Raw genomic sequence first — 25,330 nt, forward strand, 5'->3', positions numbered from 1 at the left:
TCTATCTATCTATCTATCTATCTATCTATCTATCTATCTATCTATCTATCTATCTATCTATCTATCTATCTATCTATCTAGTCTGCCTACTCTCCAGTCTAAAACAGACTGAACCAATAAGGAAAAAGCATAACTGGGTATATCTTTGAATTGTCAACAACTTGCTTTTGTTTTTAAATTTGATATTTGGCATCACATCTGTACTTTTTCAATTGTAATCCCATCTTTCAGCTCCTTTCAGACTGATGCACTGTGTATACTGTATAAGTCAGTCTGTCTACCCTATATTGTCAAAATTAGAGTTACCAGTAGTTATAATGCTATTGAGAAATCACGTAAAGACAAATTTAGGTTTAAAGTAGAGCTCTAAGAAGAGAAAAAAAAAAAACGTAACCAATAATAACAAGCTGACCTTTTTCTTTAGTTCCACACTAATAGCATTTGCCTCTTTGAGGAAGATGGCATTGCCCCAGAGCAGATCTCTCAGGGAGGTGAACTGGTAGAACCTCCACTTTCTGAAGGCCCAGAGCGCCAGCTCAGTCTCCCGCTGCGTCCATGGGACTGTAGACAAATGCAGGCAAAAGTAGGTTAAAAGTCTGATACTGAAGTGATTTTGTTTTAAATCTGTGTTCATAAACAGCATTACCTTCCTCCTCGGGCTCCTCCTCTTCCTCAGGTGATTCCAGGTACCGCGAGTCTACTTGTCTCTGAAGGGCCTCCAGTTTACTCTCATAGTCCTGAAATGAGCCATGAAATTTGTTTAACCATTAACCGTAGTATGTCCCCTTAAAGCCAGTATCGAAAACAGGAAGAATCACATGTTTTTGCTTAGCTTTTACCCACCAGCCTCTGCTGCTCAAGCAGGTTACTGGCTTCTTCTCTTTCTTTGCGGTATTGGTCCTCAAGCTCTTGAAGCCTTAAGGATTTAAATTCAGACAAAAACATGTGAAATAAGATCTTCTAATGATTTGTATTGACAAGATAATATAGCATAATGTTATAGCAATAGATGCTCATTCAGATTCACCTCTGCTCCATCTCCTGCTTCATGTCGATGCCCTGTTTCTCAAGCAGCTCCCTCTGAGCGAAGGCCCAGTCCACAGGCTCCACTGGTGTCTCTGCACACGGCGTCCTCTCACGCTCCAGACGAGCCTGCTCTGGATCGTTGAAGCGAAACACGTGGCTCTTACCCATGATGATGCGGTTACCTTAAAGAATTAGACAGAGATAAAATTTTAAAACCATCTTCAAAGAAGTTGCTAGATATCATCATTCGAAACACAACCAGTAAATTAGCTTTATGTAAGATAACAGGGTTAACTTAACATAACCTACTTTTAAAGATCAGTAGTTTTTTTATGAGAATCGTTTCAATAGCAACTTTAATAACAACAATAAAAGATTCTCACCAGAACGCAAAACCGTAGGCGAGGTAACTCTCTTCCCATTGACGTATGTCTCTGCCCCCTCACATGGCTCAAGGATGACACATCCTGCTCCAGAAGAAAAATTATATCAATAATTTTAAAATATTCCTTGAAATATTTATGTTTTATTTAGCATTTCCATGCAGACACAATCAGATTTTACCTTCACCCTGTGGGCTTGTGGTGCTGCTGAAGGTGCAGTGCTCATCTTCGATGAAGTGGCCGCTAAGAACGATGTCTTGTCGAGTTTTAGCGTTTTCACGACCAACCCTAATGGAAAGTAGTGGTCCAAATTTTGAAAACAGTTGCAGAATGAATCCAGCGTAAGAATTAGGAATGCATAAAGTTTTACTTGGTAATGCCGTCTTTGATGTAGTACAGCAGACACTCAGACATCAGAGGGTCTTCATTGAGATTCACCAGATGAGGGGTCTGAAATAGAGAGTCACAGTAAAGCCTTACTAGGAAAGAAACCAATAGCGTTCCGTTTTTAGTTATCAGTGAAAAAGAAAATTTCTCTCAAAGGCTGCAATATTATCATATAAGAACTCTGCTTTTCTTTACGAATCCAGGGCTAAAGGCCCTGAGAGTTACTCAGGGCCTTTAGATGAGAAACAAATCCTTCACCAAATTCAACCCCATTAAGCCAATTGTAAAATTTTTAAACAGATTAATGAAATTACCTCTTGTTCTTTCACTTTAATTACTTTACTAAAAAAGGCGTATTAAGTTAATATCCAAAAAGGATTTTTTAATTGAAAAATTCAGAAAGCATGACTTTTACTATACTTATAACTGCATATGACGAATTTAGTGTTCCTCTTCAAAACCTATCGTTTACAAATAAAAAGATGCTGCATTTGTTTTAATAGTTCACGCAGTATTTAGCTATATTCTGTAACAGTTTTTTCTAAAGCTTTGCCTTATTTTAATTCTAACTGCATAATTTTCCTTTTCAAAGAATTGGCGTAGGAGCTTAAACTTTATGAAACTTGACCTTATTATTTAACAACGAGGGGAAAGAAGGTTATTTAATTTAACTACTCTAGAACCTCTGCAGATTAACTATCAATCTTCCATAAATCCTAAGCATCTTCTTCATAAGGCGGTCATACAATCGATTGTCTTTAGCCAAAAGATTCTCCAGAAAAGCAGTAAGACAGAGCACTACAGGAGATCCTTGTTGCCTATAACCATCAGCATCTACAACAATTCATTGAAGAAACTCCAATAACATGAGATACAACAACTTTTGTCGTTTTGGGATTTGTAGTGCAATGTGACTTGAACTGTTTTAAATTCCAAAATAAAGTCATTGCTCATTCCAACTTCATGAAAAAAAAAAACATTAATATAAATTTTACTGAAATATTTAAGGGACAGAATAAATGTAACACTTTAATATATCATATGGTGTTTTTATAAAAGAACAATGTATTGTTCCCACTGCTTCAGGAAACAAAAAATGCTTATATTTTTATAAATTTTTTAGGAAAAGCTAAAGAAACACCTTTTTTACCACAGTTGACAAAATGTTAGGAGGGAGAAATATATATCATGTTATATTCACACTTTATTAAAAATGCTCTTACCTTCTTGGGAGAAAAGACGCCAACAGTACCTCCATCTTCTCTCATAGCCACACCCATCTCAGCAAGTAGAGCCTCTCTACAGGGTGAAAAAAAATTTAACCATTTAATTATCTTTTGAAACATGCAATGTTTCCATGGATTAAAAAGACAGGGTTTGGTAAATGTTAAGCAAACACTTTATATTGTAGAAATATCAACATTTAACTTCAACTCTGTGAAGCTGCCACTAATGAGAAATATATGTATTAAGAAAATGCAACAAATAAATAAAATATAGGATTTTATAACATCATCATTTTCCAATGTATAGGTGTATTATCGAGAATAACAATGATGTAACAGAAAGGACAAATTTTGCAATATGAAGTGCATTTATTCTGCTCTTTATGAATATGTTGAAATTAAATTTATAGGAAATGGTCTTCATTCAGTTACCTGATCAGTAATCAAAGAATTGAGCTAAATTAATTATAACTGTAGCATTTCTATAGTCTGTAATGAGGTAGTTTTATGGTTTATACCATCAATACTGACATTTAATGCTGGAACTGTTTAAAATGATTCACTAAGTTATTTAAATTCATAATGTAACAGTCCAGCAGCTCAGTTTTCATGTATTCATGTATTTCATGTATGTCAAACCACTGCAGTTAGAACTAGTGTTGCGCCGATGCCAATTTTTGGCCGATACCATCTGTTTGAACTTGATATGTGTTTGTATATATGAAGAACTGCATACTACTTGGATGTAAAATAATTGCCATCATGGCTTTGTTAAGCTGCTACCTACCTTTGTGAAGCAGGAAAAACACTAATACAAAGTTAATCCAGTAGAACTTTTTATTGCCTACCTGGAAAGGGTGACAATAGTTGAATAAACTTTTGGCTCTCAAAATAGTATTGGTGCCCTATTTGTTGGTACTTGCCGATATCGATAAAACCACCTTAGTGCAGTATCGGGACTCTGTCTGATACTGGTATCGGTGAAACACTAGTTAGAACATAAGTTATGTACAGTAGAGCATGCTCTTGTGATGTGATGGTAGGTGTTGGAAGATCAGTTTCACATAATTTGAGAAGAAAAACTCAGAGAGGGATCATCTGTGACTAACAGATGAAGGGAAAAGCACCAAAAAAAGATGATTATAGACATGTTTAATATTTAGAACAAACCTCTCCATGCGGATAGCCTCGGTACGTCGCAGCTTCTCTTCCCATGTCTCATTAAGCTCTGCAATGATTTTCTCTGTTTCCTAAAAAAAAAAAGAAATGTTTTTTTAAAGTATTTAAAATCAATTCTTATTATACCAATTAGTAATTCCAACCTCCTTTTCTTATTATTTTCTATCTTTGTACCTTGAGCCTTTCAATCGCTTCCTCACTGGCCGGGCTGAAAATACGGTCATGAAGGTTGGCGATGGACGCGGCCCGGCTGGACAGGGCGGAAAGAGATGGGGAGGGACTCATTCCCGTCATGGCATTGGTCACTGTGGAGAGATCATCCCTTTGATTGACAGCCTGGTGATTGTTCACAAAGTTCTTGTAACTGCACAGGTCTGTCAGAGAGAGAGGCGGTGCATGGAGGAGTGCAGAAAAACGAACAGAAACGGGACAGAAGGTAGGTGCAAACGCCAGATGGTTGGGGAATGAGAGGAACAGAATAAGGGGCCAATAGGAAGGATTACAAAAAAAAGAGAAGAGCTCAAATAATTGATCCAAGAAGCAAAGCTGGCTCGTTTATAAAAGCCATTCAGGGCAGCAAGAAAAGATTAACATAAAGAAAAAAAAAGAAAAAAATATGAAATTGAACGTGAGAGAACTGAGTCTAGACAATCAACAAGCCGACAAGGGTTGACAGACATAAAAATCATTCAGTCTTACGTTTCCACTGCACATATGGTGAGCCAACCAAAACTCAATTAGATCAAACTGTTTGTCGGGGCCTTTTAAAGCATGACTCCTGTGTGCTGACCTCTGAGCTCCTCAGTTCCATTTCTGAGATCTCCACACAGATAACCAAGATGCAGATTCAACAACCTGAGACATCCTCTTTCCATGAAGTCTACAGCGAGAAAAGCCTCAAAGCCAATTCTAAGTCATAGCACTCTTGATTAGTATCTGTTACAGTGAACAGTTACAAGGACACACTGAAAAATCACCAGTCGTTAATTATTTCACATTTAAGGAAACATTAAAGTGACTTGCTGGTTTTGTTGGAATTTAGACTGTTAGAGGTAAGCACCAAAAAAAATGACTGACTATGTTAAAAGATATAACAACTCAGAAGCATGGCTACAGCCTGTGATGGTTTAATGCTTTGTCAGGTTACAATCATTAACATTATTTTTTAAAATAACAATGAGCCTGATTTACAGGAATCTCTGAGAAGCTGGTGGACATTTTTTCTTTCTTTGTGTCTTTATTCAAAGTAACAGAAATAGTTAACCAAGAGCTCCAAAATCTCTGCATGCCTTAATACTAAGGTGCATAAATAGCCGATCAGGGGACATGTTGCATAGCGCTATGAGTTCTCCCATTTGAAAAGAAAAGATGAACATCTCCATAATCATGGGGGGAAATGGAAGCCATTTTGCAAAATTTTCTGAGAAACAAACATTACAACAACAAGACATAAATTAACAGATGCTCTAAATAAACATATGTTTAGGCTATGTCTGATTTAAGAAAATACTTTCTTGGGATTGTAAGTTTTGTCTCTGGTGCGATAGAATAGGAAACTCTTTTTTTTTTTTTTTCTTTTAGTTGCAAAGCGCAGGCTTGCTAAAGTTAAACACACATTTCAAACCGGTGATGGCAGGAAGGGTGCCTCGATTAGCTGACAGAACAGAGGAGAAAAGAGACTGTGTGTCAAAAAAAACCCACGTTCCAACGTAATCCTCTGCCCTCAGTGAATAGAGAGAAACAAAAGCCCTGCACAGAGGCTCCCAGCTCAAAGTATGGGCTTTTTTTATTATCAGTTTTTCACGTTTCTATTTGTGAGACTCACTCTCGATGATGTCTCCCAGGCCCTGTGAATACAACAGGTCTTTAAGACGAGCAACCTCCTCCTTCAGCTCACGAACCAGGCGGTTGTTGGGATCCTCGTTAATCACAGCGTTACAGCGGATCTGTTTGGCACGATCAGCATACCTGACAGAATAGAGGTCATGAGCGCTACTGAGCTTTGTTCAAGTTAGGTCTTAAAGGTAAACCACATTTAAAGTAACAAAACTTAACCAATGTATTGGACAGATTAAAAGAAAAACATCATTTTTATTTTTCTACCATTATTAAGCAATCTCCAAAAAGAGATTCTATCATGTTCTCCTCACCGAAGGGTACTTAGTGTTTCATCGTAGTTAATATCTGCAGGACTGAGAGCCGCCACCATGGCTGTGCGAGAGTTACCCCCTGAAATTAATATATCAGTATTTTTTTTTATTAGACACACACCCCCATATTTTATTGCAAAAAAAATTTAAATAAATAATTTTGCAAACCTAAGTTCTCCCTAAGAAGCCAGGTCAGAACTGAGTCTCTGTAGGGAATGAAACTCTCCACTTTCTTCTTTTTCTTGTTCTATTTGCAAAACAAATAAGAAAAAATATTAGTTGGGTTTTATTAAATCAAATTTCTATATATTATTCAATTGTGAAACATGGGAAACCACAAACCTTGTTTGGTGCGGAGTCCTATGTATTGAAAGAGAAATATGAGCAATTTTTATTTGAACAATTAAAAACATCCACCACTAATAAAATGCTATTATCATACAAGGATCTCACCAGTTCAGCTAAGGCAGAAATGACTTTCCCCAGAGTGGTCAGAGATTTGTTTATGTTTGCTCCTTCCTGCAGAAACACAAACATTTTAGTTAACATTTTACATATGAGATTATTTCTGCAGTTTCTTCAAAACAAACTCCTGCTCAAACAAAAAAAACAACAACAAAAAAACAATAGAATTCCTCCACCTTCAGTCGTGTCCCTTTAGCTCCAGTTGAATCAGCCCTCTCACTGCCAGCCAAGTCCACCAGGCTTATCTTGCTGACCTAACAAATTGTTCACATGAAATCAATAAACAATTAAAAGTTTGTTGGAAAAGAACTGTTCATTGTGCTTTAACAATGCTTGCGGTGTACCCCTTGGCTACACACTTGTTCTAAAGTGATTAATTAAAGACAACCAATTGTGAGGTACCTGACATATAGAAAATTCCCATTATTTTCTGTAGATTTTGCTGTTTTCTTTGGGGGGATATTTTTGGTTTTCGCCATAATATGGTAATTTAAAAAATGTGCAACTTCAGGTGTGATTGTACTGTTATAGCATATCCTCTATTCAAATGAAAGATTAAAATAATGCTGTCCAGGACAAAAATAATTGTTTTAAAGCTGGAGAAGGCAGATAATTGATAAACATTTATATATAATAAATCAGAATATGCTATAGAATATTCCAGTGAAAGTTAATTTGAAGATGAAAATAGCAATCTTAAAGCAGATATTAGACGTGCTTTCCTTTAAGCCTCTTTTCTGTATTTTTTTATATGTATCCATAATAATATTGAAATGGTAATTATAATGTTCTATTATATTAAAACTTTATAATTATAATTTTATATATATATATATATGAATGACATTACTGAAATAGATTTACTTTTTATAAAGATTTACATTTTTTATTGGGTCTGTAAATATCAAGGTGTAATAATAAAAGAATAACCTGGAAATCATCTAGGCCTACAAAACATGTTGGAAATAAGGTTTTAAGGACCATTTCAGGACATTCAACCCTTCAAATTTATTGATTAGTTTTGTTATAATTCAATTTGCACAGTTTGTGGCTAATGTTTATACTTATGAAAGGTTAGTTGAGTTACAGAAGATGGCCCTGAGTAAAACCTTTTCTGAAGTGTTGTCTGTCTCCATGTCATGTTTCTTTTGTGTGAAGATGATGTTGAAGACTGCATGAGAGCGACTGCTGGTCTCATTCATGTTGGTGGCAGCCACAGTCCTGAAAAAAAAAACAGAAAATCACTTAAATATATTTCTATTAACCTTCAGCTTCCATCAGTTGTTTATCGCTGAATTTTTAAGACAACAACTTGGTCTACAGTTGTTACCTAGCCTTGTTTCCAGAATCCATCAGGTCCTGAATGTCATTATATGAAGTTACAGCCAATTTGGACAGATCTTCGACATAAGGTCCCAGCAGGGGGTGTTCTCGTACACGAAGGTTTCCTTTGTTTTTAGGGTTCAGGAGATCACGCACACGCTCACAGTAGATCTCCATGTAGCTAACCTAAGAAGAGAACAGAAGATCAAAACACTATTGATGTTGTCAACCTAAAAAAAAAATGTAATTGTAAATTATTACCATATAATAAACACATAAACCCATATTTAATATTGTTTGGACAAAAATGATTTCTAAAACATAACAGTGCATTATTGCTACCTAGTCTTTAGTGTAAAGTTTGCCTATTTTTTCCCATTTCCTTTACATCTGGAAGAAAAGGCAAGTTGTACACGTAAATTGTAAATACATAAGTAAATGCAAACTAATATAACAGCTTCTAAGTAACACCTTAATGGGAAACGCATGGGAGTTTTTAAGTTTAAATTTGGTAGAGAAACTTAAGATTAAAAGTGATTACCTTATACTACATCAAGCTTTAGAAGTGACCTGGCTGGTTAATGGACTCAATCACAATTTTTTGTTGTTTTATTTTTTGTTTGTTTTCAAATATGTGTCAGAAAATGTTTTAGTATTTAAGAGTAAAATAGATAATTTAATAGTTTTTAAAGTGCCAGTCTAAGCTCAGAATGCATTAGTGACATATGTTTGGTGTCAGGTTAATTTCTAGCAATAAACTGGAGAGAATCACAGGGGAAGCGATAGTAAAAAAAAAAAAAAAAACATAGTAAACTGAGGGGCTCTGTGATATACTTCACATTTCTCCCTTCAGTTTACAAGAAAACAGCATTAAAGACAGCCCAGGGCTCTGAATCAATAGTTGAGTTTCACATCTACTAATTTACTTCATTAAATCAACAGTGTAAAGGTTTCAAAACTTGTAGAACTTCATAGTCTGGTGATTAAGAAATAAAAAATAAAACACAAACATATGATTTGTGAAGATTATAGGGCATTAGTATCGCTCACCTCCACAGAGTAAGACATGCTGTTGTCATTGTTGCAGTCATTGATCTTTGTGAAAAGATCCTCACACAGCTAGAAGACAAGGAAGCAAATGAAGTTTGCAAATGTCAGAACTGCAGTGTTACTATTGTACTCCATCACATTAAAACTAGTGTTGCATGATGAACCATTGATGTGCTCTGATTTACCAGAGGTATAATGCCCTGCTGGTCTTTTTCCTGTCTCCCCATCATGGTGTAGCTTTTTCCAGCTCCTGTCTGTCCATATGCAAATATGCAGACATTGTAACCCTCGAAGGCGTGGAGCAGCATCTCCTCTCCAATGTCCTTATACACCTGCATCTGAGACGCATAGTTGATGTCCTCAGGCTGCAAACAAAGAGACAGGGAAAGTCAAGAATGCACGCCTTAATGAAGATGGAGATAGTACAGGTGAAAAAGTTCAAATATGCCTACTTTTGTACTTTGTTTTTTTACTGATGATGTTTTCATTTTACAACCGTAAATGTTATGTTTTTGTGGAGGAAGATGTTTAATAACTCACCGTAGTGTGTGACCAGTATGAAAAGTCAAAGTTGAAGCTCTTGTTTTCTTTTGGTTGTTTTGGGTTCAGGATAGCTAAAAAAAAAAAAGCAGTAAGGGGTCCAAATAAGTTTCACTTCATTTCATTTATCAAACAGTAAACTTTACATAAACAGTGAGATAAAGAACGTAAATCAGTATATCAGTAAACCTACTTCTGTATTCAGAAATCTGTTCTTTTTTTGTAGGCATTGTCTTCCCTCCTCTGATATAGTTCTCTACAGATTCCTTGCTCACATTAAATTATGTTATTACTTTGAATTCTAATTTCTAAGAATTATAATTTTTCTCTCTATATCATATATGTAGCCCTAAAACACTGACTGTCAATTCCGGTTTAAATTAAGCTTAGGATTTGTGAGCTTAGAAAGAAAAAAATCCCAAATTCCCCAGAAAAAAACAACAACATATAAATCTAAGGAGATGGAAGTTAGCCCAGTCCAGTCCAGTAAAACAAATTATCCAATTATATTCTGTAATAAGCTATTATAGGAGCTATTTAAAGTTGAGAGAGGAAGTTTGAATGCTCCCCTCATCCCTGTCTTTAACCCCATTACATAAAAAAAAACCATTTGCTTCCATATGAGATCATATTTCCCCCCTCGCATTACTTGTTTCCACCTCAGAAGCAATAGGGGATAAAAAGCCAACTGTTTTTTTTTCTTTGTGTGGTAAAATACACACAATGAAACAAACCATTACATTTAGAAGCCCAACACATCCTCATGCCTGCAAAACCAATAAAGGCTTTTAGTAAAACCTCACTATTCATGGTGAAATTATTATCACTTTAAATAGCCAACCTTAAAAGCCCTTGATTCTACATTTATTTTGCATTTTCAGTTCATCTATATACTTTATTAAAACAGAGAATTTGACACCTTTTGCATTATAACCCATGTTTCAGTCGCTCTATACTAAGACAAATTGAATGCTAAGATAGCATTTCAAAAATTCTTTAGGGTTTGGTATACAGTAATTCAATTCTACAGAATGTCGTTTAATGGTGTGTTATGGTAAAAATAATGTTTCGTGAGTGAAAGAAGCGAGCACTCAAGTTACCTCTCTCAACATTAGATATTCTAAATTGCTTCTATAGAAGCTTTGCTTTTGCCCCAAGGAGTTAAAAAAACATTAATCAGCTGTCAGGAAAGCCCCAGAACCAGCCGACAAAGGAAATATCCAGTTTCCACCCATTATTTAATTCTTGTTTAAAGATCAAATCAGACTGCAGTCAAAAGCCCTTTATTTTTTACTTTATATTATCATTATTTTATAGTTAAACTAATTTAAAAAAAAACAAATGACCTGACAAGCCAGCTCTGCTATTTTATTAGGAAATCTAATGTAAAATTGGCGTTCTATCAGTTATCTTATTAGTAAATAAAAATCCAAATGTCTCAGTGAATACAACCCTCGTGTTGCACCATTACACACACACCTTGATAAATCACAATAAAAAATAAGCAGCAATATATCTCAGCAAATTAACTAAAAACATATAAATTATAAACAATTTTTTAAATGAATTGTAATATTTCTATCTACACAATCATGGAGAAAACTGCTGATGATACAGTAACTCTACAGTCATTACTATCCTCTAAAAAAAGATTAAACTACAGAATGTTAGCCTAGAATATTGCAAGGTTAGGTGGAAGGAAAATGTGTAGTAAAAGAGGGTTTACAGGCAACAACTGTTACTAGAGCTTTGAGAGAACTTTAAATTCAATCAACAATTCATTGTTCAAAGCAGTTCAAAGTCCTTTTTGCAGATTTTGATTCCCATTGTGAATGTAGTGAATAAGGGGTTGGCTACTCTTGGACTCATTAAGTCCAAGAGTAGCAATCTGTCAGGATGTTTCAAAGACTTCATACTTCCATTTACTGGAAGATTTTATGTTAGATGCTATTTTTTTTCTCATGCTAGAGTTTGCCTGTTCTGCCATAAGTAGCAACACTTAATTTAACGACCTTTGTGTGTGATTGGCCAGTTTAGTCATCTGAACTCAACCCAGTGAGGAATCAAAGGAAGATGAGAGAATGAGACCAACAATAAAACTGAGCTTAAGGTGAGTATTAAGGGAATCTGGGCTTCATTAAAACCAAAGCCCTAGTTTTATAAATCTATAAGATATTTTTTTAATCTGAATGAAAATTAATCCGAATTAAACATTATTATTTTTCATGTTTGATGGTGAAACTGCCCAAAAAAAGCTGTTTTGATGCAACTTTAGTTTGAGAGGTCAAAAGACCCCCCCCAAAAACCCCAAAAAAGCTATTGTATGATCATTTAAATGTGTTTTATTCTCTCTGTAATCTTTAAAACACAATAAATAAATAAAATACTGCCACTGCCCTATGAGGAAATTTTAAATTCTCACTAGCTTTGATTTTAGTCTATTTCTATCACTTAAAAATGCTAAAATTTCTATGATTTTTTTCCCGAAGCTTGTAAAAGATAAAGTGGAGTTGATTTCCTATTCATTAATCGAATAACAAGATGTCAACAGCAGCAACATATTTTTTTTAATTTTAAAAAATAGAAAGAGGTACAATCTTAAACTGAGATTCTCTTTTTCAGCTAAATAAAATCCACTGTAACACACTCCATTCTCTGGGAAGCTAAACATAGCATGAGCACTACCCCCAAAAACTGTGCACTCAGCTGAAAGCAATACAATGCTGATGACATGGCTGGAAGCACCTGTATTAAAGAAGGGCAAACTCAGGAATTACCTCTATTTTGAATCAGAATCTTCTCTCTTTAATGGGGCAAATTACGGTTAGAACCACCCCTCTTTCACGTATATATTTAGATCAGCTGATTCTGCTAGTTGCTCTGGACAAGAGCAACAACTCCATTTTTTTTGTCGGTACCGGTAGCACGCATGATGAGAGCAGAGAAATGTGGCTGCCACTGCATCCTACTCACACAGTGTCAGGGCTCAGAAATGACTGAAGCTTTTGTTAGTTTCTGCAGCAAAGATGCTGCAACCCTCACTGCCCAGTGTTATGTAGCTGCAACAAAGAGTTGCCTACACAACAAAAAAAACTACAGCGAAATGATGGACGTGATGTAGGTCAAAGGAATATCATCAAGCCAGCAACAGAGCAGAAGTAATATCTGGGATTATATGCACCAAAGTTATCAGTAAAATCAGTCATATTTTTTTATATTCTTGCAATTTCTGCATCATATTAATTACAAAATACTCCCAAAGGGGAAATCAGGCATTGTATGAGTATTTAAAGTGCTGGGCTTAAGTGTCTGATATAGTTTTCTTTTATTTCTGGTTATACTTAAATGTTTCAGACCATCAAAATATGTCAATGTCAGAGAAAGATTTCAGATTAGAGTAATAATGAGCATATAGTTTGTGAGAGCTTTCAGCCACTTCATGTTGTCAGACACGTTTGGCTGAGGTGTTTCCTTCAACGTACATTTCTGAAAATAATCAATCCAAGATCATTTGAAAAAGAATATTTTGGATTTTCACAGGTGATATTTGCCTGATATTAACATTGGTTTTATTATATGAAAAAACTTGACAAAAAAACTGAAACTGAAAAAGTTATAAGGGAATCACACTTTTCAATCTCAATGTATTTGTAAACATGGCAGGACTGAGGCTAGCTTAATAAAAAAAAAAAAAAGTAAAACTGAAACAACATGAAAAATAGGTGTATAAAAACCTAAACGGAGTCGCTGTTCTGTTTCCTTTCCTTAACTTCAGAGGTTTTAAGGTAATTGTAAAATCTAATCCTATTTACAATTGAATTGTTATTTCTTACATGCATATAACAATTCTTGGCATGCCAGCTTGTTGCTAATGACTGCAAAATGTTTGACCAAATGATAACAAAACTATTAAGCTTTCAAAAAGCCTAATATGCCTACACAAAAATATCCAGAGTGTCCTGTCATTGTTTAATTTATGTCTGATCAGCTTGACTAAACCTTTCAGGGAAAGATGCTCTAATTTCAGCAGGTCAGACTAAAAAAACAAGTGCAAAACAGCATAAAGAAAATTCTCAGGAACAATAGCAAAAACCAAGAATAAATCTTGATAGTAAAAATGTAATTTGTACAAAATTAACAAATTAAACTAACTAAACTAACTAGGGAAAAAATTTATATCCAGTCATTTGGTTTGGGTTGAGATTTAAAGACTCTGTGACTGCCATTTATTTGTACATTCACCTGATTAGAAACCATTGATCCACTTCCATCAGAACAAATAAATGATGTGATAATCATTCTATAAATATCAATTTTTTTTGTATATTCAGGCTATAGAACATATTCATGGTCAAAATACACAGAGTAATGAGCTTTATTTCTACTATAATTATCGCAATGATCAAAATGGAATTGTTGTCAATAAAAGTCATTGTGTTTTACTCCAAAAAATTATTACCAATGACTATAATTTTAGACCAAATGCAGCATGATTAAAAACACTAAATAAATGGTCAAACATGGAGCTAAAACACACAAAAACACAGAGACCATTTTTAGTGGAACATTTTTTTCCCTGTGATGTTTTACTTACTTGTTGTGTTTCCTGACATCTGTATGATGCATTTGCTCTCCTTTCCAATCTCTCTGGAGTTAAAGGGTCGAACCCTCACCGCCACCTTGACTGAAGCCCCCGCCATCTCTCAGGTGGGCTTGTGTTAGTGGAAGAGCTGTAGATCTGATTGGTTACAGACACACACCGGACACCTGCAAAGGTCCAAAATTACACAAGCAGCATTATTAGAAAATATTGCTGCAAATTGTTCCAAAAAAAAAAAAAAAAAAAACTGATTGGGTTTAAACTTGATATGTGAGAGGAAAATTGCTAACTGACACTTGATTCTCCACTATAAGGCAGTGAAGATAATCTCCACTGTGTAATTACTGCGCAGCTTCTAAAACATCCTGTCTGAAAGGCTGGGCCATCATTTGGCAGGGAGATCAACAACATCTCTGCTATAGTACAAGAAAATGGCTGCTTATTTGGGCAACATCCCCACCAAGCCTCAGGGCTTTGTTATAAAATGGCACCATTGCAATAACGTTTCACATGACATCTCCAAAGGCATCCTTATCCATGTTTACCTTTATCACCCTTTTCATCTTTAAGTTGACTCTTTTATTCTAATTAACAACATACATTGCATAATTATCATGTTATAAGCCCCTTAAGTCGATCAGAAACAAAAAAGGAACACATCTAAATATGAAATTGGAAGCTATGATAAAAAGCGAATATTTTGAAAGCGCTGGTTGACAGAACACTGCGAAAATCTTCCATGTAAATATCATCTCCTCCATCTTGCTGAGACTGCCGCACCTCAGACACAGGCCGCGTAAACATGGGCACAGATCAGACACCAATTTACCCAACGCTGCGTCAGAAAGGAGCTCACATCATTATAGATGACAATCACATGTTTATTTTTGTTTACTCTTAATAAAAATGAGTTTATATTCAAATCGGTGCTGGTTATTTAACATGGAGTCTGACGCGCCATCCATCCTGACGCAGCATCTCTTAAAAACAAAAGCGAAATGAGCAACATTGCTCATAACATAGCTCTAATAAAATATTAAAAATATATATATATATAATAGTCGTGGATTACCTCAGCAACTGCCACTTAAGAAAAACACACACGATGAATCCATTCAAAAAAGCGTCCTGATCCTCCAGTGGCTCCTTCTTGGATATCCTTGCTGCTCCGTATCTTCTTTCAGTTTTGGGTAACCTACAGCATCACTCCCCATACATGGATCCATACATGGAGAATCCGCCGGGGAAACGGGCGATGGGGGTCTGTCTCAGTCTCAGCAGCAGCAGCGGCGCTGGGTGGGCTGGACACAGCGGTGCGTCACACAGAGGATGGAGTGCGCGTCAGTCGCTCCGAGATAGCGGAAAATGGCGACGGCGCAGCTGTGCCAGGGATGCTGGGAGGGGTTGATGAGATCAGCATCATCAGAGAGCAGAGAAAGGAGGAGAGAGGACCAATGCAACGCTGCTCAATCTGTTTCTACTACTGCTTTTATTCATCCCTTATATTTAAAAGGCAACTAATTCTCTAAAGATGCGATTCCAGCAGAATGAGAGCACCAGGGCACAGAAACAAAAGAACAATCTTTCTATAAATGTATTTAACTGAACACTTATATAACCTTCAAAACGTTAGAAATAACACAAATAATGTTAGTTTGTAGTATTTTTTTACCCACATGAAGAAACAAGCTGAGAACCGATGCGTTTTAATGTTTAATTTATAAAAAAGCAACAAGAATTTAGAATATGAATCAAAGATCCTCTCTGTGACAGGAAGCTCACTCACAACAGAAAAACAGGAAAACCCCACACACCCTAGCAAATAAATACTTCCCTTTCATTTCTTGTGTATCACCCTCAAGTAAAATACTAAATTAACTGGTCATGTTTTGTAAACTGTTTTGCCAATTAACAATTTTGTGAACAGCTTGGAGAACTTCAATCTTAAATGTTAATCTCTAAACTTTACTCTCTCAAAAAGTGCAATACGAAAAATGCTAATTTCTAAACGTATAAAACCTTATATCATATTAGATGGAAGACATTTTTACAAATTAAATGTAACACATTTATTTTATTAATTGTTTACAATTGTTATTTAAACTGGAGTGTCTATGACCTTTAGAATTAATAATACATGACAATCTTCTAAATACCAGCGATGTTCAAAGTTTAAGTCTGGCCTTGAGTGAGTCTTTAAGTTAATTTAGCAGTACATCAATTTGATTACAGTACAGACCTTGACTAGATCTCCCAATAAACATCTGTTTTGCATTTCTTTGTCATTCAGAAATGAACCCACTGCATTATTGCCCTGTTTCATTCTTTGTCAGTCAGGAAGATGCTCTGTTCCTGATATGCTGTATTACATGTAACATTAGTGTAAATTGAAAAGTTTTCCAAAAATTCCTGGGGATCATCAATATTTTTGAGGGGACAAAAAACAAACTTTTTTTTTTGTTTTCTTCTTTTGTCCTGAAACTACACTGGCAAACAAATGCCACCATATGATAGATAAAAACTCTGTTACACACTCTGTAAGACAAAGATATACAACAGAAAGAGGCTGCTAAATAAAAACAATTTGCTGTCACAAAAAAATAAAAGCTCGTGTAATAATGCTGGATGCTATAAACAAGTTAAAGACTACAGAAACTGTAAATTTACAGTCATATGTTTATATTACATATGTATATATATATATATATATATATATATATATATATATATATATATATTATTTTTTATTTATTTATTTATTTATTTATTTTTTACTATTTTTCAAGGCTGCACTTTTAAAAAGAGGAAATTATCCAGAGAGCTGTTCCAAACGAAATTTCTTTTTGTTTTACACTGGTGTAAACAAAATGACAAATAAAATCTGTCTAAGTCTAAGTCAGAAAGATGTGGGTATTAAAAATAATGTACATTTAAAGGCTTGGCTGTAAACTTTTAGAGTTTTATATAACAGCAGCATATTCTGCAGCACCATATGCTGCAGTCCTGTCTGACTTAGTAGGTGACTCCCCCTAGAGGTCCTGTGCATATTTGTTTTGTTGAACTAGTTTGCTTTTGTTTGTTTTTTGTCCTTGCTGTTCTCTATTCTTAATTAGAATGAATTAATTAGTCTGTGGTCAGTCCAAAACTCAACTGCAAGGCTTTTGACTCGAATACATACACACATACACACTTAAGTTAAAATCTCTGCACTGGCTACCTGTTTTGTGTCATGTTCAATGTAGAATCTAACTGCTCACTTTTGAAGATGAACAGGTTTCTGCCTACATCTGCAAACTAATTGGTGAGGAGAGGTGAGGAGAGTAGTGAGAGCTGCAGAGAAGATCGTCGGGGCTCCTCTTCCCTCCATAAAAGACATTTCATCCCAGCATTGCGTGTCTCGTGCCTGTAACATCATCAATGTCCCCCAACCCCCCCTACCATAGATTGTTCTCCCTGCTGCCCTCTGGGAAGAAGCTTCAAAGCATCCGATGCAGGCCCAGCAGATTCCAAAACAGCTTCTTCCCCACTGCCATTAGACTGCTGAATGCTGAATAAAACAAAGATTAAAGTTGGAAAAACTGTAAATCTTATCTCATTTCTATGTTTACATTTAATCACCATGTTTACATTTGATCACTGGTGAACCTTAAGAAATGTAAATGTCTTCAGAGCTGTGCAAAACGAAATTTTGTTTTGTATACACTCTGTTTGTACAAAATTACAATAAAGTTTGTCTAAGTCTAAGTCTAAAAAAAACTGTTAATGGATCCATTAACCTGCTTTAAAACTTTTTGTGATTTTCAAGCTAACTTATTCCAAAGCTACACTCTCTGGAGTCAGTAGACATCTGTAAAAAATTACAAAATATCTATTTGTTTAAAGAAGCATTCAGGTCCTAACTGACCCAGTGGTGTCACTTTTTGTATTATTCTACTTCGTTGTTCATATTATGTTTTTTTTATTATTGTGAAGTTAATTGTCTGTGAAAAGTGCTATAAAAATTAAGTTTACTTTGGGTAAATACAGTTTTCTGCTTGTGATAAGGTAACAGAGGGCCCAGGCAGGGCAAATTTCCAGCTCAAAGTCACGCACACTGACCAGTCAGCCGCAGGGATAACTCCCTTATCAAAAAGCCATGACACATCATCAATTGTGACACTGTCACATATCTCCCCCACTTTTCACAAGCCCGTCCTCTCACTCCACACAGGCTGCCACTACCCTTTATGAATTCATAGATCGTTTACTATTATAACACATAGGTCCTGGGAGCAACACCAGAATGTTGCAAAGTATGCAACAGAGGACCCAGGCCCTATGTATACTTTGCCACGTCTGTTTTCTTCTGTTTATAGGCTGTGATAGCAGTATATTACCTTTGCATGTGTTTTGCTGGTTGTAGGGCTTAACTTCTCTCCACTGGGACACTTTTTGCTGAGGTTTTCTTGTTTTGTTGCTTCACAAAGGGTGCACTTAGTTGAAATTTATGAGACTTGCAGTATTTTAGATGTTTTTCTTGCTTGTGGCTCAGTAAACTGAAGTCAGTTTTCCTAAATGTAAGGTTAATCTATATTTTAAGTAAGTGGATCATTACTTGTTTAAGATTAATTTTTCCTTAATGATTAAGTAATAATATGAAAGCCAAATTTGCATTAGACAAAGGTAACTTTAAATCAGTTTTTTTTTAAGTGTGACAAGAAAATAACAGAAAAAACACTTTTAGGGAGTGAATACTCTTCCATTAGACTATAATCCAAACCAATCACGGTTCCCAAACTATGTTGTAATTATTGGGTTGGGCCATTAATTATAGCTGTCACATGCTAAGAAAAAAGATGAACAAAACCACAAAAACAAACTGGAATAGTTTTACGTTTATAATCATAACAATTACTAACTTTAAAAGTACAGGGCTTGTTTAAACCAGAATAATGTTTTCTGGGACATTTTAATTGAGATCATCCTCTAGAAAAAACAGATTGATATATTTTAATAAGAGTCTTTCTCTTAGAGTTCTTAAATATATAAGTAGAGCTGCCTCTGTAGTCCAGTTTCCAAGGAGAGCAGAAAACCTAATTTATTTATTTACTCTGTGTGTAATTATTTACCCAGTCACCCAGACATCTGCACTTGCAGACACCAGTTAACTTGACAGAAATGTTTCACCTGCATGGTGTGAAGTTTGGAGCTGATGTTGCAACAGTTTGAATTATAAAACCAACTATGTCATGTTTTTTGTGAAGTTCAATTTGTTTAAAAAAAGAGCTTAAATTAAAAAATTTTGTTTAACAAATGTTCTCCTTTAAGATCAGAATCAGGAAAGAATCTCCATATACATTTTTAAGATGCAGAAATCGTTACATCATTTTCAAGTCTTGTACAAAACATAAAAAGAGGGCCTTTGGTTGTGTGTTTATGTCTTTATTTGGGGTTGGTGGGTGTGTGGATTTGCCTTCCCCTCTTCCTCCTATAAGACAGCAGATTGGCTCTCCGAGAGGAGGCTCCTCTAAATATCCCAAAGGCTGCTGTGACAGAAGGGACAAAGTCAACAAATCACCTCAAACAAACCAACGCCAGCCAGTTCTAGGCTGCCAGATTCAGAATGTAAGTTTCAAGAGCTGCAGATCTAAACCAGAAGTACATCACCAAAACTGGTCCTGTAGCTGCATACATGTGGGTCATGGACAGATATCCCTTACATAAAGACTTACACATTGTTATATTAATTATAACAAGGAATTTTGACATGAAATATTAACAAAAATCAATACATAAAAGCTTACGGCTTTTTACAACTATTTAGAGATAAATGGTAGATTTATATTATGTACTCCAAAATAAAAGACAAACGTAACTTACCTTATTAATGGAGTTTATTTATTATAATAAACACAGTTGTTGAGTGAGAATCAGATAATGAAGGAATAACCAGAGCAATTAGGGTTAAAGATATGAGGAAATTTAAAGCTCAATGAGATCATAAATCCCCACCCAAAGGTTTGAATATGTTTGAGCATTTTCAAATCATCATTTGAAAGTGGAAACAGCTTTAAATGAAGCAAACCTACCAAGACCCTGCCATCCACCTTGACAGGCAAGATTAAGAGGCATATGGTAACTCTGGAGGTGCTGCAGATATCTACTGCAAATTGATGTATTCATACAAAATACAATGTATGGCCAAAAAAACGTTCTCTGCATATTACCCCCGATCCACAATCCCTCCCTGTGAAACACAGTGATGGCAGCGTCATAATGTGGAAATTTGTTTTTGCAGAGGAGGTAGGAAAGAAGGTCAGAGTTCATATAGGTGAGCAAAATGTAGGGCAAACCTGGGGGTTGGGAATGAAACTCTCCAAACAGGGATAAAGATTCTGTTTTAAATGGACACCATGTAGCAGTGTGGAAAGATTTAGATCAAAGCACATGTAAGATAAAGTCAAAGTGTAAACCTGAATCTAGAGTCTCCAAGCTGTAATAATGACTGATGGTGCTGACTGCAATGCGCTTTAGATAATTAAAGTAAAAATATTTATAAACCATGTTTTTCCATGTCAACTGTTCAACCACTCTCTGTTGATCATCTATGTCGATTGTTTGTAAAGTAGCAAAGTCTGTAAAAAATTAAAGGGATTTTCTTATGTTTGATGCAGATAAAACAAACAAATAAGGCTATGCTTCCGACCAACCAAAAACCTTTCAACATGTAAGAAATGTTGATGGAGCATCCTGTTCTTTTTACAACTGTTTGCAAAAGTACATTTTGTTGCGTATAATGACGCAAGCATGGCCTTGCCCACCAGGTCAAGGACCTGTTTCTTTTAAATGTTCACCCAAAGTCACTTCCAAGCTCAGTCTCTCCATCTGCCATAGGTGAGTTCACCCCGTGGAGACTTACCTGGAACAGGACACAGGCCGTTATGCAGCGGGCTTTGATCGGCCGGAGCGCGTCGCTCGCTCAGCAGGCGGCAGCGGCTCTGGATGGTCCACTGGCTGCCAGGAACGCCCCGGCGCTGCAGCGTCTGGAGCGCTCCATGTCCTCCGTCACTATTCCACCGCCAGAATGCATGCTCCGACCGCTGGAAGTGCCTCTGCGTTACCTGTTTGGTCCGGGCCCCTCAAACGTCCCTCCTCGTGTCTTAGCTGCACAATCCAGGCCAATTATTGGTCACCTGCACCCAGAAATGTATGAGGTAACTGCTCTGGATGTTAGTTGTAATCGTTCAACTTGGAATGCGTTTTATTGTGACTTCCAAACTCTGAAGATGTAGCTCCATTTTATATTTTTTAGAGGTCTTGGATAAACATTTTTACTATTTGCAAATATATTTTGCATCCAAGTTTGAATTATATTATATCAACTAAATGTGTTGTTTTCTTTATGTTTAACTGGAAAACGTTTGATATTTATATACTTTTAACAACCTTGTGCGTAATTACGCGCAGTCTGCAGAGCGCACACCCACTACAACAGAGAAATGAATTCAAATTCAATACAATTCAAAAATATTTTATCAATACAAAGGGAGATTAAATGTTGCAGCAACCCATCTGGTTCTTATTCACCAGTTGTTGCCGATGTTAATAGCTGTATGAAGGGAGGATCTTCTGTCTTGCAATGAATAAAGACGTCTATTTCAAGAATACAACGCAAAAGTTAAAGTAAAAGCCTTTTTCACGTTTAAAATTCGTGTCACAGATCATGAACGACATCAAAAAGGGCATCCAGTACGCCTTTCAGACAAACAACAACATGACCATAGCAATGAGCGGCTCGGGACACGCAGCTATGGAATGCGCCGTGTTCAACGTCGTGGAACCAGGGGAGAGCGTCCTCATCACCATCAACGGGATATGGGGAGAGCGCGTGGCTGACATTGCAGAGAGAATGGGTATGGTTTTTTTACGCATGGCTTTATTCCCAAACTTAACAATGAAACTGAAACTCAATTCCCAAAATATGATGTAAAGATCAATATTTTATTGGTTTGATCATTTAGTTCAACTTTTTTTTTTTTTTTGCTCTATCTAGGTGCCAATGTTCACAGGATGGTAAAACCACCTGGGGGATATTATACCAATGAAGAAATTGAACAGGTTTGAGCCCATTAGCTAATACTAAACTTCTGAACAGCCCACTTCAATAATTTAAGTCTAAGTTGGGTAATTTAAATCTTTTTTTATGTCTTAGGCCATGGAAAAGCACAAGCCGGTCTTGTTTTTCCTTGCACATGGAGAGTCTTCGGCTGGTCTCTGCCATCCAGTGGACGGCATTGGAGACATTTGCAGAAAGTAGGTTTCTATCAGACTAATCCACAATTAATTAATTTATTTATTTTTACATCTGGTCATATTTATAACAGTCCTATATCCTTTCTTCTGCAGACACAACTGCCTCTTCCTTGTCGATACTGTTGCATCACTTGGAGCAGCTCCAATTTTTATGGACCAACAAAGTAGGGGCACAAATAAAATCTAAATACATCTGCTTAGGGTTTGGCATGCATCTGATTATATATGTCTGATTGTGTTTAAAGAAATTGACATCCTTTACTGCGGTTCTCAGAAGGCTCTGAATTCACCTCCTGGGACAGCACCCATCTCTTTTAATGACAGAGCATGGTAAGACGTAGCTCTTTAGTGCATCTCTGTATGCCTAACAAAAGAACAACAAACAAAAAAGGAAATTATTAAAGTTAGTTTTATTTTTTTTTCCCTAAAACAGCAACAAGATGTTTAACAGGAAGACAAAGCCAGTATCATACCTCTTTGACATGACACATTTGTCCAATTACTGGGGATGTGATGGCCAATCAGTTAGATTGTGAGTACACTGCTTACTTTGGATTCCTTTTTTATAGTTTGTGGAGAAAAAAACTAAATGTGATTGCAAAAGGTTTTGAAAATGTACGGTAATAAGAAATACATCACACATTATTATGAAATGTTTTCAATGCTTTATTTATATCAGTTAAATATAGAAGTAGGAGGTCAAAAAGTAACGGCATACTCTGGTTTTTAGATATCACCACACAGGTCCCGTTTCTGGATTCTTTGCGCTGAGAGAGAGTCTGTCGATTCTTGCTGAAAGGGTAAATTTACATTTCAACACTTTTTCCACCATGCCACACCAACTCTATGTAATTATTTTTTTTTAAACAATTCAGAATTAAAATGTAATTTGTTCAAATCAGTTTCCAATATTGTTCAAAATGTTTATTACATTTTCCACTTAAAATATAAAGTCAAATGTAGCAGCAGGAGCAAAATGTGAACAGACCCTTGTCCATAATGGAAGTTTAAGCTACTTTTGATTTTAGTCTATGAGCTCTCCCATTTCCGGTTTTGATCAAATTTGACTCTAAAACAAAAACACCAACCTTTGTCTCCCTCTAGGGGTTGGAGGAGTCTTGGAGGAAACACAAGGAGGTAGCAGCCTACCTCTACAAAGGACTGGAAGATCTGGGCCTCAAGCTTTTCATTCCTGACAAAGTAAGACAATTAAATAGCAAAATATAACAAGCTTTTTTTGTATTTTGCTTTGCTTTTTGTTTTTCTTGATAAGTAAATGTAGAACATGTAATTAAAAGAAGAAAATGAAATTAAAGACAAATTCAGTTTTGTCAGAAGTATATATATAAAAAAAAAATATATATATATATATATATATATATATATGTATATTTATTGGTATAATGTGTTTTCATGCAGGATTTAAGGCTTCCTTCTGTCACCACCATATCAATTCCTGAAGGCTATGACTGGAGAGAAATGCTCACCTACATTATGAAGAATCACAGCATGGAGATGACGGGAGGACTGGGTCCATCCATTGGCATGGTTAGTTTAATCTCGGAACCATCAACACCTACCATTTCATTAGTGTCAGTATGGTAGATCATTTAGATGTGACTTTTAGGCTCATGGGTTGTTGAAGCATTTTTTACTAATACAAACATATGACAAAAAAAAAAAAAACGCCTATCATTTTGACAGATTATTTATGCTTTAATTTAAAGTTCACCAATGTAACAATCAACTCTATAATATCTAGGTCCAAACTAAGGAACATGCTTACATGTGTATTTTTCAGGAGAAAGCAGATATTATCTCAATACTTTTATTAACAGCTATGTAAAAGATTAGTGTTTGATTTTTCTAATGCTGTTACTGCATCACTGCAGGCATTAATGCACTCTCATTTGCAATTAGGTTATGAGAATCGGCTTGATGGGATACAACTGTGAGAAGACCAATGCTGACAAGGCACTGCATGCCCTGGCAGATGCTCTGAAGAACTGCAAAAAGAGCAAGGCTTGAGAAATCATACTCTCAAATTACTGACTCTCTATGCTTCTATAGGATGCACAGACCAGATGGAAGATTGGATGCATCCAAGAATCCCTTAGCACTATTTACTGTAATGCTTTTTGGAGCCTCTTCTTTTATATTCTTTCTTTTCATTAAAAATAAAAACTAAACAGAATCTGCCATGCTAAGTGCACTGAAGATGTCGAAAAAGTTATTTTTTTGAATTACTAAACATGTTTCTTTGTCATTAAACTGAACATGTATAATGCCTCGATCATTTCTTTAAATATTATGTATCAAACAGGTAAAACAACCCATGTTCCACATTTGTTTACACATGGGAAAGGAGGTGGGTGGGGGTCTGGTGCCAGGTCCAGCAGTTAGTTAGAAACAGGGTATGCTCAGGTAGGTCTGCAGTCAGACACAGGGCAACACAGAGTCAGATAAACCAAACAATCATGCATTATTATGTACATACTTTATGGTCATTTATATTTACCAATACCAAATTGTCACCAGAGTCATCTAAAAGTCATGTTTTTTGGAGAGTTGGATGGTAGAGTATCCCACAGGAACTCACATGAGCAGGAAGATCCTAAGCTAATATCTAAACCAAGAAACTTCGTGCTGCAAGGTTACAGTACTAATAACTGTTTGGACTTTACCTGCACACACACACACACACACACA

General features: G+C 35.8%; 2 protein-coding genes across 8 annotated transcripts in view; one reads left to right on the forward strand and one right to left on the reverse strand.

The window, feature by feature from the left end:
- Positions 1-15,670, reverse strand: part of kif1a (kinesin family member 1A) — a 30,689-nt gene extending 15,019 nt beyond the window's left edge. For 4 of the 7 annotated variants that reach the window (XM_015372533.1, XM_015372535.1, XM_015372536.1 and 1 more), the window contains exons 1-23: positions 15,402-15,670; positions 14,324-14,496; positions 9,730-9,803; positions 9,375-9,554; positions 9,190-9,258; positions 8,147-8,325; positions 7,926-8,037; positions 6,993-7,070; positions 6,805-6,870; positions 6,694-6,711; positions 6,520-6,598; positions 6,352-6,430; positions 6,027-6,169; positions 4,376-4,575; positions 4,193-4,272; positions 3,020-3,095; positions 1,780-1,859; positions 1,591-1,697; positions 1,410-1,493; positions 1,028-1,208; positions 844-916; positions 647-737; positions 413-561 (exon numbers count right to left, since the gene is read on the reverse strand). In XM_015372533.1, the coding sequence (XP_015228019.1) occupies positions 413-561; positions 647-737; positions 844-916; positions 1,028-1,208; positions 1,410-1,493; positions 1,591-1,697; positions 1,780-1,859; positions 3,020-3,095; positions 4,193-4,272; positions 4,376-4,575; positions 6,027-6,169; positions 6,352-6,430; positions 6,520-6,598; positions 6,694-6,711; positions 6,805-6,870; positions 6,993-7,070; positions 7,926-8,037; positions 8,147-8,325; positions 9,190-9,258; positions 9,375-9,554; positions 9,730-9,803; positions 14,324-14,429 (2,304 nt within the window). In that variant the 5' untranslated portion in view covers positions 14,430-14,496; positions 15,402-15,670. Of the gene's footprint in view, positions 1-412; positions 562-646; positions 738-843; positions 917-1,027; positions 1,209-1,409; positions 1,494-1,590; positions 1,698-1,779; positions 1,860-3,019; positions 3,096-4,192; positions 4,273-4,375; positions 4,576-5,816; positions 5,856-6,026; positions 6,170-6,351; positions 6,431-6,519; positions 6,599-6,693; positions 6,712-6,804; positions 6,871-6,992; positions 7,071-7,925; positions 8,038-8,146; positions 8,326-9,189; positions 9,259-9,374; positions 9,555-9,729; positions 9,804-14,323; positions 14,497-15,401 lie in introns of all 7 variants that reach the window. The other 3 variants (XM_015372539.1, XM_015372538.1, XM_015372537.1) reach the window with 2 other exon arrangements.
- A 5,538-nt stretch (positions 15,671-21,208) lies between these two features.
- Positions 21,209-24,885, forward strand: agxt (alanine-glyoxylate aminotransferase). The gene is made up of 11 exons (XM_015372503.1): positions 21,209-21,522; positions 22,029-22,221; positions 22,362-22,426; positions 22,521-22,621; positions 22,715-22,785; positions 22,867-22,951; positions 23,055-23,153; positions 23,352-23,421; positions 23,726-23,821; positions 24,041-24,169; positions 24,542-24,885. The coding sequence occupies exons 1-11, from the start codon at positions 21,250-21,252 to the stop codon at positions 24,647-24,649; spliced, it is 1,290 nt and encodes a 429-aa protein (XP_015227989.1). The 5' UTR covers positions 21,209-21,249; the 3' UTR covers positions 24,650-24,885.
- Positions 24,886-25,330: the final 445 nt, after the last annotated feature.

This window comes from Cyprinodon variegatus, unplaced genomic scaffold, assembly GCF_000732505.1.
Source record: "Cyprinodon variegatus isolate N-32 unplaced genomic scaffold, C_variegatus-1.0 Scaffold73, whole genome shotgun sequence".
In the NCBI taxonomy this organism is placed as follows: Eukaryota; Metazoa; Chordata; class Actinopteri; order Cyprinodontiformes; family Cyprinodontidae; genus Cyprinodon; species Cyprinodon variegatus.

Coding starts and splice junctions, on each gene's coding strand:
- agxt (XM_015372503.1), top strand. CDS start 21,250: ATGCAGCGGGCTTTGATCGGCCGGAGCGCGTCGCTCGCTCAGCAGGCG. Junction 22,786..22,866: donor AATTTTTATGGACCAACAAA/GTAGGGGCACAA, acceptor TTGTGTTTAAAG/AAATTGACATCCTTTACTGC. Junction 23,154..23,351: donor GATGGCCAATCAGTTAGATT/GTGAGTACACTG, acceptor TCTGGTTTTTAG/ATATCACCACACAGGTCCCG.